The sequence below is a fragment of the Dendrobium catenatum genome, unplaced genomic scaffold, assembly GCF_001605985.2.
Source record: "Dendrobium catenatum unplaced genomic scaffold, ASM160598v2 fragScaff_scaffold_1693, whole genome shotgun sequence".
Classification (NCBI taxonomy): Eukaryota; Viridiplantae; Streptophyta; class Magnoliopsida; order Asparagales; family Orchidaceae; genus Dendrobium; species Dendrobium catenatum.
Window position 1 is genome coordinate 343,018 of NW_021320155.1, and position 13,684 is coordinate 356,701.

General features: G+C 35.0%; 1 protein-coding gene across 2 annotated transcripts; it reads left to right on the top strand.

Annotated features, from left to right (window-relative positions):
* The first annotated feature begins 2,818 nt into the window (after positions 1-2,818).
* Positions 2,819-13,369, top strand: LOC110094662 (cytochrome b-c1 complex subunit Rieske-4, mitochondrial). 2 transcript variants are annotated; one of them, XM_020819935.2, is made up of 2 exons: positions 2,819-3,098; positions 12,488-13,369. In XM_020819935.2, exons 1-2 carry the CDS (start codon positions 2,921-2,923, stop codon positions 13,129-13,131), a joined length of 822 nt encoding a protein of 273 aa, XP_020675594.1. In that variant the 5' UTR covers positions 2,819-2,920; the 3' UTR covers positions 13,132-13,369. The 2 variants fall into 2 exon arrangements, with proteins under 2 accessions (XP_020675594.1, XP_020675595.1); XM_020819936.2 differs by having other exon boundaries at positions 2,819-3,074.
* Positions 13,370-13,684: the final 315 nt, after the last annotated feature.

Here is a 13,684-nt window from a genome sequence, read left to right on the forward strand (position 1 = left end):
TGCAATTTTTATTAAATGATTTTCAACTATATTTTCCCAAGACAAAACTTTGTAGCTTTACAGGTAAAAGTTTTTTTTTTTTATAATTCTTTGCATGTTGTTTTAATAAATACATAATTTTAAAAAATAATAATACAAATAATACAAAAAAAAGAATAAATATATTATACGAGCCGGCTTGCGAGCTCACAAGCCAAGCCGCATCAAACTCGAACTTGAGCTTGTTTAATAAATGAGCTCGAGCTTGAGCTCATGTTTTGATAAGCTCAGCTCACGAGCTTTTTAATGAGTCGAGCTCGAGCCAGCTCAGCTCACTTACACCCATACTTAAGACCTGTCATTGAATATAGTGGTTGGTTTTTGTTGCTTATTGGGCTATGCCTCAATATAATGATTTATTTTATTTTAGGTGAGAGAAGAGATCAAGACCCTAAGGCAGATCTTCAAGTTTTTCTTTTAATTTTTGTATTATTATTTTATTCTTTTGTAGTCAAGAGTTTATTGGGACTGGTTGATTACAAATTTTCTCATGACTAATATTAATCATATCTTGATGAATGAATATAGTGAAGATTTTGATGTATATTAGATTTTTTTTCCACTAGACTGATTTTATATTGATGATATTATAGAAGCTCTGGAAGATTAAATAAGAGATAAATATACAATTCTTCAGTATAGGTGTTGGGTGTCACAATTGGTGGATAATATTTTTTTTCCTCTTACTTTGTTGGCAATAGACATCTAATGATATAAGTGAATTAAGAAATTAAATATACATCCAAATATACAGAAAATTCGATACAAGATAAGTCAAGTCGATTCAAGCCAAGTTAACTCAATTAACTTTCTCTCAACTCAAAAGTGACTCACTTATCTATAAGAGAATTCACCTTAAGAAGACGATTATGATCTAAGAACCCATCTCTATTGGGCAAGTATGACATGCGGTAGCCCCTATAAGCTATTATCCATAAAGTCATCTTTGGAGTCTACTCAAGGAATGGAGAGAGATTATTAGGTGCGAGGTGAACCGTCCGCACAAGTATTGTTCGGCGCTAGGTACCAGCACTCGATACTGCTGGGTATCGCTGGGTACCACTAGGTACCTAGCGCTTGTGCGGACGGTGCGCACTCTGCACCTAATAATTTTTCCAAGGAATGACACCTTCTCAAAGTAAACTATTGATCAACTACTCAGCTAACCATCAATACATGCCAAGCTGATGATTTTTTAAAAACATGGAAAACGACTTCATCAAATCGTACGTTTCAATCGGGCTATATAATTATTGTATTTTATCTTAGTTTTTGTACAACCATATATGCTACCAATTGTGCAATCAAGTATAATTAATAGAAATTTCAAAGCTTCTTGCTCTAAGAATCCTCTTTCTCTCTTTATTTCTCTATTTTCTTTTTCATTCATTATTGATTAACCGACCATTATGAATTCAAGACTTGGTGGGAGTCAATAAAAGCGCACACATTAATTAGTCCTACACACCATAACATTATAGTTATTTATCTATGTAAAAGGATTAATAGCATATCCAATGAGAAATTGTCATTCTATCGAGTAGTTGTGTAGGCATATCACATTCTTCTATCCTTTTTGTCCATTAATATATAGAAAAAGTTGTATCAAAATATTTTGATTTAATTAATATTTGAAAGTGTTTAAAAATTATAAAATTTATCTTAAAATTAGTATTAATGTATTATATATAAATAATTTGTATTATATTAATCTTAAAAATATTTAACATATTTTAAATTCATTGTAAGAAATATTATATTATAATATATTGATATAATATTTTAGCTTAATAAGTTTGTTGAGTATAATAGGCTAAGTTTTTGTCTTCTTCAAGCTTAATACAGGGGTGTCAAAAATCGTAACGACTCAAAACCCGGCTCCTACAAGTGTCCAACAAGGCAACAATCCAACATAACAAGTTAACAACTTAATAAATAACAAATTCAGAACATCAATTTATATTTGTGTATTGTGTAATCACTGATTCACTATAATGGCAAAAGATAAATGAAAAGCAAATTTCCCGAGTCGCAACCCGCAGAGGCGCAGACGGCATGCCGACATATGAGATGCCAAAAGACTCAAAAGACATTTATAAAACTCAAGAATATGATAAACAATAGGACTGCAAGCCCTAATCTACAAAACCAAATGTCAAAATGACAAAAACAACAAACTGCAAACCCTAATCTACAAAAACTGCAAACCCTAACTTCCAGATTGATAAAGTGTGAAATAAAGGAAGAGTATAAATAATGTAGAATAGTAGATCAGTCGATTATAAACCAAAACTCAGCCAAAATACTTCTAAAAAAAACGAAATCAAAATTATTCATGAGTAATGAGTTCACTACTTCACTGACTAGTGATTACAATAAATTTCAAATTGTGCGAACGCCGAACGGCCTGGAGAGTGGAGGAAGGCAAGAAGCGAGAGACTGAGAGAGTCGAAGAACGGCGTCGAACAGTTGGAGTCTCGGAGTCGGAGATAGAGAAACCCTAACTCAGAAATGAGAAATCCCTCACTCAGCTATCCGCTCGGCTCGATGCCTCATGCCTCGATGGACCGCTTGACGTAATTAAAACCCTTATTGACGCGGGTTGTTTTCGGGTCGGAATCGGGTTACCGGGTTAACCCGAACCCCACCCGATTGTTATACGGGTCCAAATTTAAAACCCGAACCCGACCCGTTTATTAAACGGGTCAATCCGAACCCGAATTTTTCAGGTCGGATTCGGGTGGGTCAGCCCTATGAATAATGGATCGTGACGATAGAACTAAACTAAACGCTGTCGTCCTTTGTAACATTCGACGCCTAGGTAGAAAGAAACCCTAGACTTCCTCCCGAAATCCGATCGAGCAAGAGGAGCGGCCAAAATATGCTGAGAGTCGCGGGAAGAAGGTTATCTTCTGCATTTTGGAGGCCGTGCGCATCCCCTGCCTTATCTGTTACGAGAAATCCAAGCCCAGGAGACAAGTCGGGTGATGGTTGGGCTCCGGCGGCGGTAATACCCCCGCGTCTGGCTCCCAAAGGTGATTTTGCTGGAGCTTACAGAGGTTAGGGTTTATTTTATTTCAGATGTGGATTTCGTCTTTGTATATGAATGATATTTGCATTGCTTGTTCGATTAGATGAATATAGCTGATTTTTACCATTTTCTTATGGAGTTGCGGTCTCAAACGAAGATTTATAATTCTTTTCTTAATTTTCGTGGGATGGATTGTTGAAGGAGGATCACTTCTCCTTCTTTCTATATGAAAGAGCTTGGTGGAGGCTGCGGGTAAGATGGGAAGAAGTTATGAGAGTAAAAGATGAATAAGAAGATGGATATAGATCTGCTCAGTTTAAGTAGAGAAAAAGAAGAGAGATGACACAGGGAAAGAGGGGAGAGAAAGAGTGCCGGCCAATTAAGAGATAGAAATGTTTTGATTCTGAAATCACTAATCATATTGATCAATAGCATGCCAGAGGATACCTATTTATAATTATATATAAACTTTGGATGTCTACATGTTAAAAAGTCCATAATACTCTATCCCATCCTCGTGATGCTCATAATATCTATGACACAAAAGTGATACAAGTTCCTAAAGGGGAAAAACTATGGGGCCTACCCTAAAAATATAGATATGCTATTTTGAAGTAACTTACTACAATTATCATCCACCTTCAAGAAATTGGAGGGTTTTCAGCAAATGATGCCTCTTGGATTGTTTGGAAATGGTACTATTAAGGACCCCAAGGTTGTATATTACACACATTTGCTAAATATAGTAGGACTGTATGAGGGCAAGGTCGATTTCATCCTTGATATCATGAATAGAGTTGTTTCTAGTAGCATTGGCATATGTTGCATTGCCATGTTGCAATAGTGGATGTTGTATGGTTTCCAAATGATGGGCAATGCATGTAGAAGCTGTCATGCTTGTCATGGGCAGCACAACTATTGTGTTGCTAGAATGGATGTGGACGAGCAACGAGCATTTTCTAGTCTTTAAATGATTGTTGATTATGTAATTGTTACAAACATATGTCGGATGATTGACACCATTATTATGGAGTAAATGGTCATCAAAGACATGCTCCATTAGAGATGAGAAAGTTCTTATGATCTCTTTAACTCGTATAGAAAATATATGAATTCAATTAAAATGAATTTTTTTCTAGACTTCATGAGCAATATTTTATAACTTATCCAATATATTCTTTGTAGTTGTCAAAAAAGGTCAGGAGAGGTTGCATCCTCTCATTATAAAATTATAACCATACAATGTTGGTTGAGGTTGACCCAATTGGCTAGCCAAGGCTCTAGTTGTCGGTAACAACTACTTGTTGGTGGTTAGGGGTGTAAGTGAGCTGAATTGGCTCTAGCTCGACTTGTTAACGAGCTCGTGAGTCGAGCTTATCGAGCTACGAGTTCGAGCTCGAGCATATACTTGAGCTCGTATTAAATGAGCTTGAGCTTGAGTTCAACCTGGCTTAGCTCAAAAGCTCATTGAACAGCGTGATTAATTAAAATATATTTAAAATTAATTTAAATTAATATTATATTATATATTTAATATTTTTAAATTAATTATATTTTAAAAAATAAAAATTCTGAAAAAATTGAATTTTTTAATTTAAAATTAAGAAATTGAGCTTAAAAATTGAGTCCAGCTCAAGCTTTCCAAACGAGCTCGAGCATTCAAACCAAGCTCGAGCTTTTAAATTTTTAACTAGTCGAGCTCGAGCTATGTAAACGGGCTCAAGTTGAGCTTGAGCCCGAGCTTAGTAAGAACTAAATAAGCTGAGCTCTATTAGGTAGATACTCGACTCAACTCATTTACACCCATATTGGTGGATATTGAAGGCCACTATTGGTGATGTCTCAAATCATATATCATATTGTAGGAGAGGATGTTACTTATTTATCTTCAGTGATAGGTTAAAATTTTGATTGTCAAAACGATGAGAATATTTTAAAAAAAGTTTGTTGCCTCATAAACAAACCTACTTGAAATAAGCAATAATGTCTCATCAGTTTTAAATGAAAAAACTCATTTCCCTGAGATGAGAATTTTTAGATGATTGGTTATAGAAGCAAAAGATTATCAATGACAAAATAGCTTTTGTAACATATTGCATAGTAATGAGTGCACTTGGGTTGTAGCAAAACCATCTATTTGTTGCTTGCAATGATGCAAGCCCATGCGGTCAACCTCCATGGTCTCGCATAAGAAATAATGTCTCATCAGTTTTAAATTAAAAAAAAAGTTGTTTCTCAATGATGAGAGTTTTTAGATGATTGGCTCTAGAAGCAAAAGGTTATCAAAAGGAAAAATAGCTTTTGGAACGTATTGGATGGTAATGAGTGCATTTGGGTTCTATCAGAAACCATCGACTTGCTGCTTTCAGCGATGCAAACCCATGGGGTGGTAACCCCCAAGTGCACTATTAGGGTTAGTTTTTTTCCCCGAACCAAATGCTTCTATCAGTTCAAAGACTTTGGGGCCTTTATCAAGCAATCTAGGTGTCTAAAAACTTGATGTGATGATTCTGATCTTGTTTGGGGTTGTTATATTGTTATTTGTGGATTCAATCAAATTGGTTAAATTAAGTCATAAATTCAATTCTTCTGAATTATTGAGATACATGTTTTGTATCAAAATTTGTGTTTAATTATATATGTATTTTTATGATCCCAGTAATTATCCCTATTATGGACATTTGTTCGCTTGAGTTCCAAGATAACTTTACATTACCTATAGAATCGTTTGTTACTATAGTATTAGCAATGATTTGCGATTCTAGTCAAAACATCATTGAATTTAGCCACGTTATTGACAATCAATGGTGCATCTCCTTAGGATTGTTTGCTGAATCATTTTTTTATCAAAATTATGAAAGTTAACCAGCAAGATTCTTGAAGGAGTGGGTACATCATTCAAGATGTGTTTTGGTGACACCTTAAATTGTTTTAGTTTTTTAATTGTTTTTTGAAATGAATCTTCATTTATTCGTTGGCATTGCTTTTTAAACCCCAAGATTTCTGGTTAGCAAATTTTCGTAGTTTTCTTTACAAGTTCATGTTTTGTGTTTTTTTCGCATAATATGATTTTTCTGCCAGTCAACTTGAAGGAATTTTCCTGGTCAAACATGTTGGCAAAATTAATGAAATTTAAAGTTTTGACTAGTTGATTCAGAAACTATAAAGTTTTCGTATAGTTTTGATTTTTTTTTTCTTTATCTTGCATGAAAAATGAGAGTAAGAATCTAAGTTTTTTGTTATTAACTGATTTATTAGTTGAATTTCAAAATAGCATTACTGCTCGCTCTCATGGAAAGGGTTTGCGGAGTTTTTGAGATAATATCCTGATTATTTTACTTCAGATATTTTTATGCTAAAGGTTTTAATGCTGAAATCATCAGTATTTTATAGGAAAGGATTTGTATTCTATGCCTGGGAGAAAAATATTATGAAAGGCATTTGTGGAAGAATTCTATTACGAGATTTGACATTGACCACTTCCTTTGAAGGAGTCCTAAGCATGCAATCAAAATCATAAAGTGAATGATTGTTCCGAGAGAGAGACAAAATCGATCAAACTCTTTTAGACTTTTATAGGACTAAAATTTTCCTAGTAAAATATATTTTTTATTCGACAAGATGCTCTCACTGATTTTGAGCTCCTTTTCAAACTTTTTTCTTTGAAGATGTTAAGTAATAAAGTTTTAGACAGCCAACCTTATGGTCCCTTTAGTTTTAACTGAAGCAGATTTTGCCTCTACATCACATGCTCTTTCTAGGTCCTATTTAATAGTGAGCCTATCTCGGGGATCAATATCAATTAGCATCCTCTCTAACAAAAGTTGCTTTCGTGAGGCTTATTCTATCGGTGACTTTTCTCGAAGACTTTGAATAAATAGTGACATTGTCTACATTCCTGCTCACACTAGTTTCACTCATTAAAAGTTGCTCACAAGAAGTTAGAGGCTCTTTAAGGATTTTCAATATGATGAGTCCTAGTCGACTTGCTTTGCCCATTTAGGGCTTGTTCATGGAGCTTATGTAGTGAACTTTCAATAAAGATCTTATTCAACACTCATTGACCTTCTAGAAGGCTTTACTTATTTGTACAAGTGAAAATTTTATCTATACAATTTTGTATTGTTGCTCACTTTTAGGATTATCTCTTATGGAATTATTGTTTGGAACATAACTAATACTAGGTGCCCCTCTAGGCTTTGTACCTGGATGATTGTATCGGGGACTTTGAATATGTGACCTTCCAGGGCTCCCTTGGGGACATTTTTAGTGATGATCACATCCAAATATCAAATGCCCCTTTGGACCTCTTTAGGAGATTTTGAAATACATGTCAATGATGCAAAAGAATGTGTCATGGTGCGTGGCATGGTACGACTCACCTATGGTGTTATATGCTTAGCACAACACACTAATTCAAAATAGTGTGCGCTATTTATGTTATGAAAAACAATAGTGGTTGTCTTGCAACACAAATAGCTCTCACAATTTTGTTTTGAAGGATTTTAATTTCAAAAATATAATTTATATTAAAATTGAATAAAATGTCATTTATTATATAAATTAATATATATAATAAATTAAAGTACCTAACCCTAACACTAAATCCAGACCCACATCCGCATGGAAGAGTTGGCATGCACGCTAAAGATTTCGGAAGAGGGAGTCATGCATGCAGGGTTTGATTGAGAAGTGCTAGCTTGAATCCGTGGTCACGGTGGTTCCTAGGCTTTGATCGGTTCAATCGAAGGTTCCTCCATGCGTCAATTATGATGTTGGAGGCAACTATGGCGTTCAGAGGCAACCTACAATATTAAGATGATTCCTATAGGCTTTGATTGTGATGATTGTGACTTCAAAGGCAATCCACAACATTATGAAGGTTCCTTGAGGCTTTGATTTATCAAAGGTTCATACACCTGCGATCATGATGATTGTGCGTCATGTTTAAAATGACACGCTAGTGCTTGAAGCTTTGCGCTATGGTGCATCATTTGTCGTTGAGAAGTATGAATGAAGACTATGCTTACACTTCAATTTTATTTACACTAATTCATATAAGCTAATCTTAAGAACTATTAGCGAGAATTGAGGACCCTATCCAACACTACGCCATCAAGTTACCAAAATGAAGTTTGGATTATTCATACTTTTATTCTTGAGATTCTTTCAAATAAAGTGAAGCTGCCTTTTCCCCTTCCATGCTTGTTGTTGCAGTTTGAGTTTTCCTTGAAACTAATGCAACCAGGTTGAGCTTTTTTTTTTCCTTCTTTAAAAGAGTTGATATCCTTTATAGTATCGTAATTTGGATATTATATGGGACACCCCTTGTCTTTTGACTTATTGATGAAGTCTTCCTGACTTGAGTAGGGCATATGATATTGAAGTAGCATTGATGTGATAACTAAGTGAATGTTAGGTCTGTATGTGGATGATATGGCTGACTTATGATTGATTGAGGAGTATACGCTAAATTTGTATTTAAAGATGCAGGCCATATAGCCGCTTAAATGATGATATTGCTTCAAGCAGAAGTATTCTTTGGAGGATAACTATGAAGCGGGCTAAAGCTCATACCATTATTGATGAACATAGGGGATGAGGCTATTTAAACAACTGTATTACCTTAGCCTTGGAGGTATAACTAAAGCTTATTGGGTCATGCTTGGAATTGTCGTTGATCAATATTGTGCTATGTATGTTGCACATATCACCTTTAATTGAGGTGAGTCTATGTAACTGCGCCTACTCCATGATGGAGGGACTTGGATACTTGGAATATATTGATTTTCTTGAGTAATTGGAATGTTAAAATTTCATTTGGTAGGTGAAGTTCGATGCTTCCACTCCTTCACATTGGCTTTTCTTTCATTCTTAATACGTTTTTGTGTAAATGTCATTTTGCATTGAAGCTAACGGGTTAGTTTTGCAATAGCTATCTATATTTTATAGTTCTATTATAATAAATTAAGAATATTTTCACATAAATTGATGTACACAATTCAGAGGTATTACATAAGCAAAACAACCTTGGACTAGAGACTCTAAAAATTTTCTTGTGTTGGAGGCCTTATAAATGAATTTCGAAAAATTCTTTAGATTTGTTAGCATGTAAACGCAAAAGCATTTAAATCACAATGAAGGTTGTATTTTTGCTATTCTTTTCTCCCTCGTGTTTTAGAAGCATTCTCAAGATTAGTTGTAGTTATTCTTGGTTAGGGGTGTAAGTGAGCCAAGTTGGCTCACGAGTGGAAGATAAGATTAGAGAGAGTTGCCTTAGATGGTTTGGTCACATTAAACAGAGGCCTTCCGTTGACTCGGTTAGAAAAGTTGAGGTATTAGATTTGACTTATGTTAAGAAGGGTAGAGGTAGACCTAAAAACAATTGGTTAGAAAATACTAGGAATTATCTTTCTTTATTAGATTTAAACGAGAATTTGACTTTTAACATGATACAATGGTGAAAAAGGATTCATGTAGCTGACCCCACGTAGTGGGACAAAAGCTTGATGTTGTTGTTGTACTCGTCATTAGATGGAGAAGGAAAACTCATAAGATAGTTGAAGTGGATGCAAAAAAATATTGATTGATCTAGGTTATTTAGGGTTATGCATGTAAATAATTGTTGATTGTTAGTCAATCAATGTGTGAATGTTTCTCACAAATATTGTCAAATTATTTCATGATTAAGAGGCTTTAAGGATCTAATGAAATTTGAGGACATCTTTTCTGCAGCTTTGAGCTTCACATACTAAGGGATAAGATTTTTTATGTAGTGATTTTTTGAGGTGAAAAAATTAAGGAGCCTAGCTCAATTATAAAGATATATTTTTTTAATGAAAAATAAGTATAAGAGTGGTCTACCTCTAATCAATTGGAGTGACTTCAACACAAGATGCCTCTAGAATAAGTGGCACTAGAGGCTCCTAGATTGTTCATTGGTGTCTTTATGGTATTGGCATATATGCAACATATTGCTTGTTATAATCTTTAATAACGTCTTATCTTCAAATTACAACGGACATGTGCTAATATGGTTGTATGCGGTGATAGCTTTAGTGGTTGTGGATGATTGTGAATAGCTGACAAGTGCGTTTGATCTTCAAAGCATGATGACTGCACAATCTCTATTGTTGTATGTGATATGACCATCATCTCTACCGCCACAGGTAAAACGATCACCTACATTAAGCATCGTCGGATATGAGGAAATTCTTTATAGCTCTACTGATTGTAGAGAGAAATTTCTCAAATGAGTTAAATAAATAACAATATTATAAACTTCATGAGAGCTATTTATTTTCATTTGAAATGCTCGCAATGGAGACCGCACTCTCCCATAACTGATACTACCTATAAGCTTACCACTGATGATGCCAAATGAGTATTGATGGCCAGTGATAGCTACCACTGATGATGCCTTGGATGGATGATTTGAATATATCTCATTGAGGGTGACAATGTCATGAGCACATCAGTGAAGTTTTGAAATTGGGATGGTGGGAGCATTTTTTAGGTTTATCATCTATTGAATATACCCAGCAAAAATATGCAAGAATCTTCCGACATTTTATATGGATTAACTTCTCTTCCCAAGTGGAGCACAAAGTGATGGAGCATGAGAGGTGGAATAAATTTGAGAACTAGAAGTATGAATCTTCTGAAAAGGATTTATTACCATTTAATTATAATGTTACTGGTAATTTATTTGTTCATCGTTTATTAATTGAATTAAATGCTGTGAGATGGACGTAAAAATTAGTAACTTAGATATTCACTTGCATATTTCAATAAGTAATAAAATATTATTTCCCGTAAAGATAAATTGATTGATTATAAAATCATGAATCCTTAAAGTGATAAAAGGTAAACCTGATTTGAATGTTCATATTATTTGGAACTTTTGGTGGCAGTGGACGATGAGGAATATTTTCATTTAAAAAAAAAAAAAACTTTTGGTGGTAGATTAGACAAATAGCAACAATAGTTTGAGTAGGGAGAAAATTTTAGGAAATTAGAGGAAATTGAGTCCCTACGTGATAGTTGATATCTTTAATGATCACATCCATTGTCATATTTGATTTGATTGTGGAATCTAAAGCATTCTATGTTACGTTGATTTATACCTTCAGCCTTCTTTTGCTATATATTGAGTTATGTAGGATTATTAATCATAGCATGCCTTGCTTCTGAAATGATATAGTAAGCATTTACTTTTTTTTTGTAGAATGTGTTGATATGCCTCCTTTTCTCAATACTGGTCTTCATTTAATTCATTTATAAGTTATATGATCTAATGATGATAGGATGCTGTCTCGTTCAATTTAGTAACATCTTTTTTCATATGTATTGCTTTGTGGAAGTGTAATTTTAGCTTCATTTAAAAGTGAATTATGTAGGATTTTATTGATAAGAGGATGCACTGGATTTGGATGGACTCTGTATGACTGTAAACATTCACTGTTTGTTTTCCTGTATGTTGATGTCCCTGTTTGTCAATATTGGTCTTCATTTAATCTTTCCTAATGTTATATCATCCATATGTACGTACTGTGATGCAAACTTAAAGATAGCATGCTCGTCTTTGTCAGTATATTAACATCTCATTTCATATCGATATGTTACAGGGAAGTGTAAGTTTAAAATCATTTAAAAATGAATAATGATTTTCTTATATTCTTTTTCTGTTTGGCTGTGCAATTCACAATCTCTTATGCATTTGTCAAAGATTTTCCTGATTGTCCTTTGGTATTGTATTTTGGCTTAGGCATAGCTTTTAATCAAAGAGATCTATGTTGAGCAAGTTTCCTTCTGTTGATTGTTTGATTTTGTTTGATATAATCATGTTTGAGCGCATGATCAAAATGGTCCATAAATATTTTAGGTATTTTTACTTTAATCCCAAATTTTTATAAGTTTTCAATTTGTGCCCTGAACTCATCAAACTTAAGCCATTTTGGTTCTTCTGTCACTTTGCCTTTTTTGTTGGATGAAAATCATTGAAAAAAAAGTTTTTCATGAGGACATTAGACTTTTTCGGATCAATCTCTTAACTTTTGGCTGATGTTATCAGTGAGATTGACCCCAAAAATCCCAAATGTCTTCATGGAAACTTCCCTCCAATACTTTCAATCCAAAGCAACAAAAAAAAAATGGTGGTAGGACCAATTTGGCTTAAATTTAGTGTGGAGGGACTAAATTGAACTTAAAAAAATTCTGGGATTAAAATTGAGCAACTGACACACCTAAAAATCCAAGGACCATTTTAGACATTTACGCAATCATGAATTGCTAGTTTTCTCGATGACTGTTTTTTGCTAAACTTAGCTGCTACAGGTGAAAATTCTTTTGCCTGCCTTCTGAAACATATTTGCACTGCAACTACTCATTCTCTTCTGTTCTTGAGCCTTCCTCCAGGGTTCTCAACTGAGTCGTTAGTCCCCAGACATCAAGATGTGGGGCTATCTGATCTTCCTCCAACCATCACTGCTCTGAAGAACCCAACTTCAAAGATCATCTATGACGAGCATAATCATGAACGATACCCGCCCGGAGATCCCAGCAAGCGAGCTTTTGCCTATTTCGTCCTAACCGGCGGACGATTTGTGTACGCGTCGTTGCTTCGCCTATTCATCCTGAAATTCGTGCTAAGCATGTCTGCCAGTAAGGATGTCCTTGCCTTAGCTTCTCTGGAAGTCGACCTCTCCAACATCGAGCCGGGTTCAACAGTAACTGTGAAATGGCGTGGAAAGCCGGTTTTCATAAGACGTCGAACCGAGAACGATATCAAACTGGCTAACAGTGTAGATGTGAATTCCCTTCGGGATCCCCAGGACGATGCCGCCAGAGTAAAGAACCCCGAGTGGCTTATTGTCGTTGGCGTCTGTACTCATCTGGGCTGCATTCCTTTGCCAAACGCCGGCGACTATGGTGGATGGTTCTGTCCTTGCCATGGATCACACTATGATGTTTCTGGTAGGATTCGGAAGGGCCCAGCCCCTTACAATCTGGAAGTCCCTACATACTCTTTCATGGAGGATAACAAGTTGCTGATTGGTTAAAGCAGCCTTGATGCTGTGGCTGTGCAACTTATGTTTCCTAATATGATGAAGTATGTTAAAAAATATACTCCACTGTATGCTTTCAACCTGATAAGATCCCATGGATGCCATGGCTTTCTCTTGTTTTTTTTTATTGATAAGCTGATATTGCTTCAGATTTTATGCTGTCAGGACATGTTCATTTATGAGGAATTCTAAAAAAAGAAATTGAATATTCTGGTCCGTCAAGTTGGAGAAATTATTAGTTGTATATGTGAATGTCTAATAATATGGTTGTTTTTGTCGAGCTTTGGGAAATTTGCCTAAATGAATTTAAAAGGCAAGTAGCCTATTTTGAATGGCTTCGAACTAGGTTGAGAATCAGGCAATATTTCAGTCCAACTTGCCTGAAGGCCAGGAGTTGGAACAGGCTGCTCATAAGATTTATTTGGGCGACAAAGCTACAAAATTTGCTTGGATGGGTCTTGATCTGGAAAAATTATTCTGTGCGATGTTGAATGCTGTTTAGAGATCAATCATAATGCACAACGTCACCCTGTGCTCTCAGTAACGT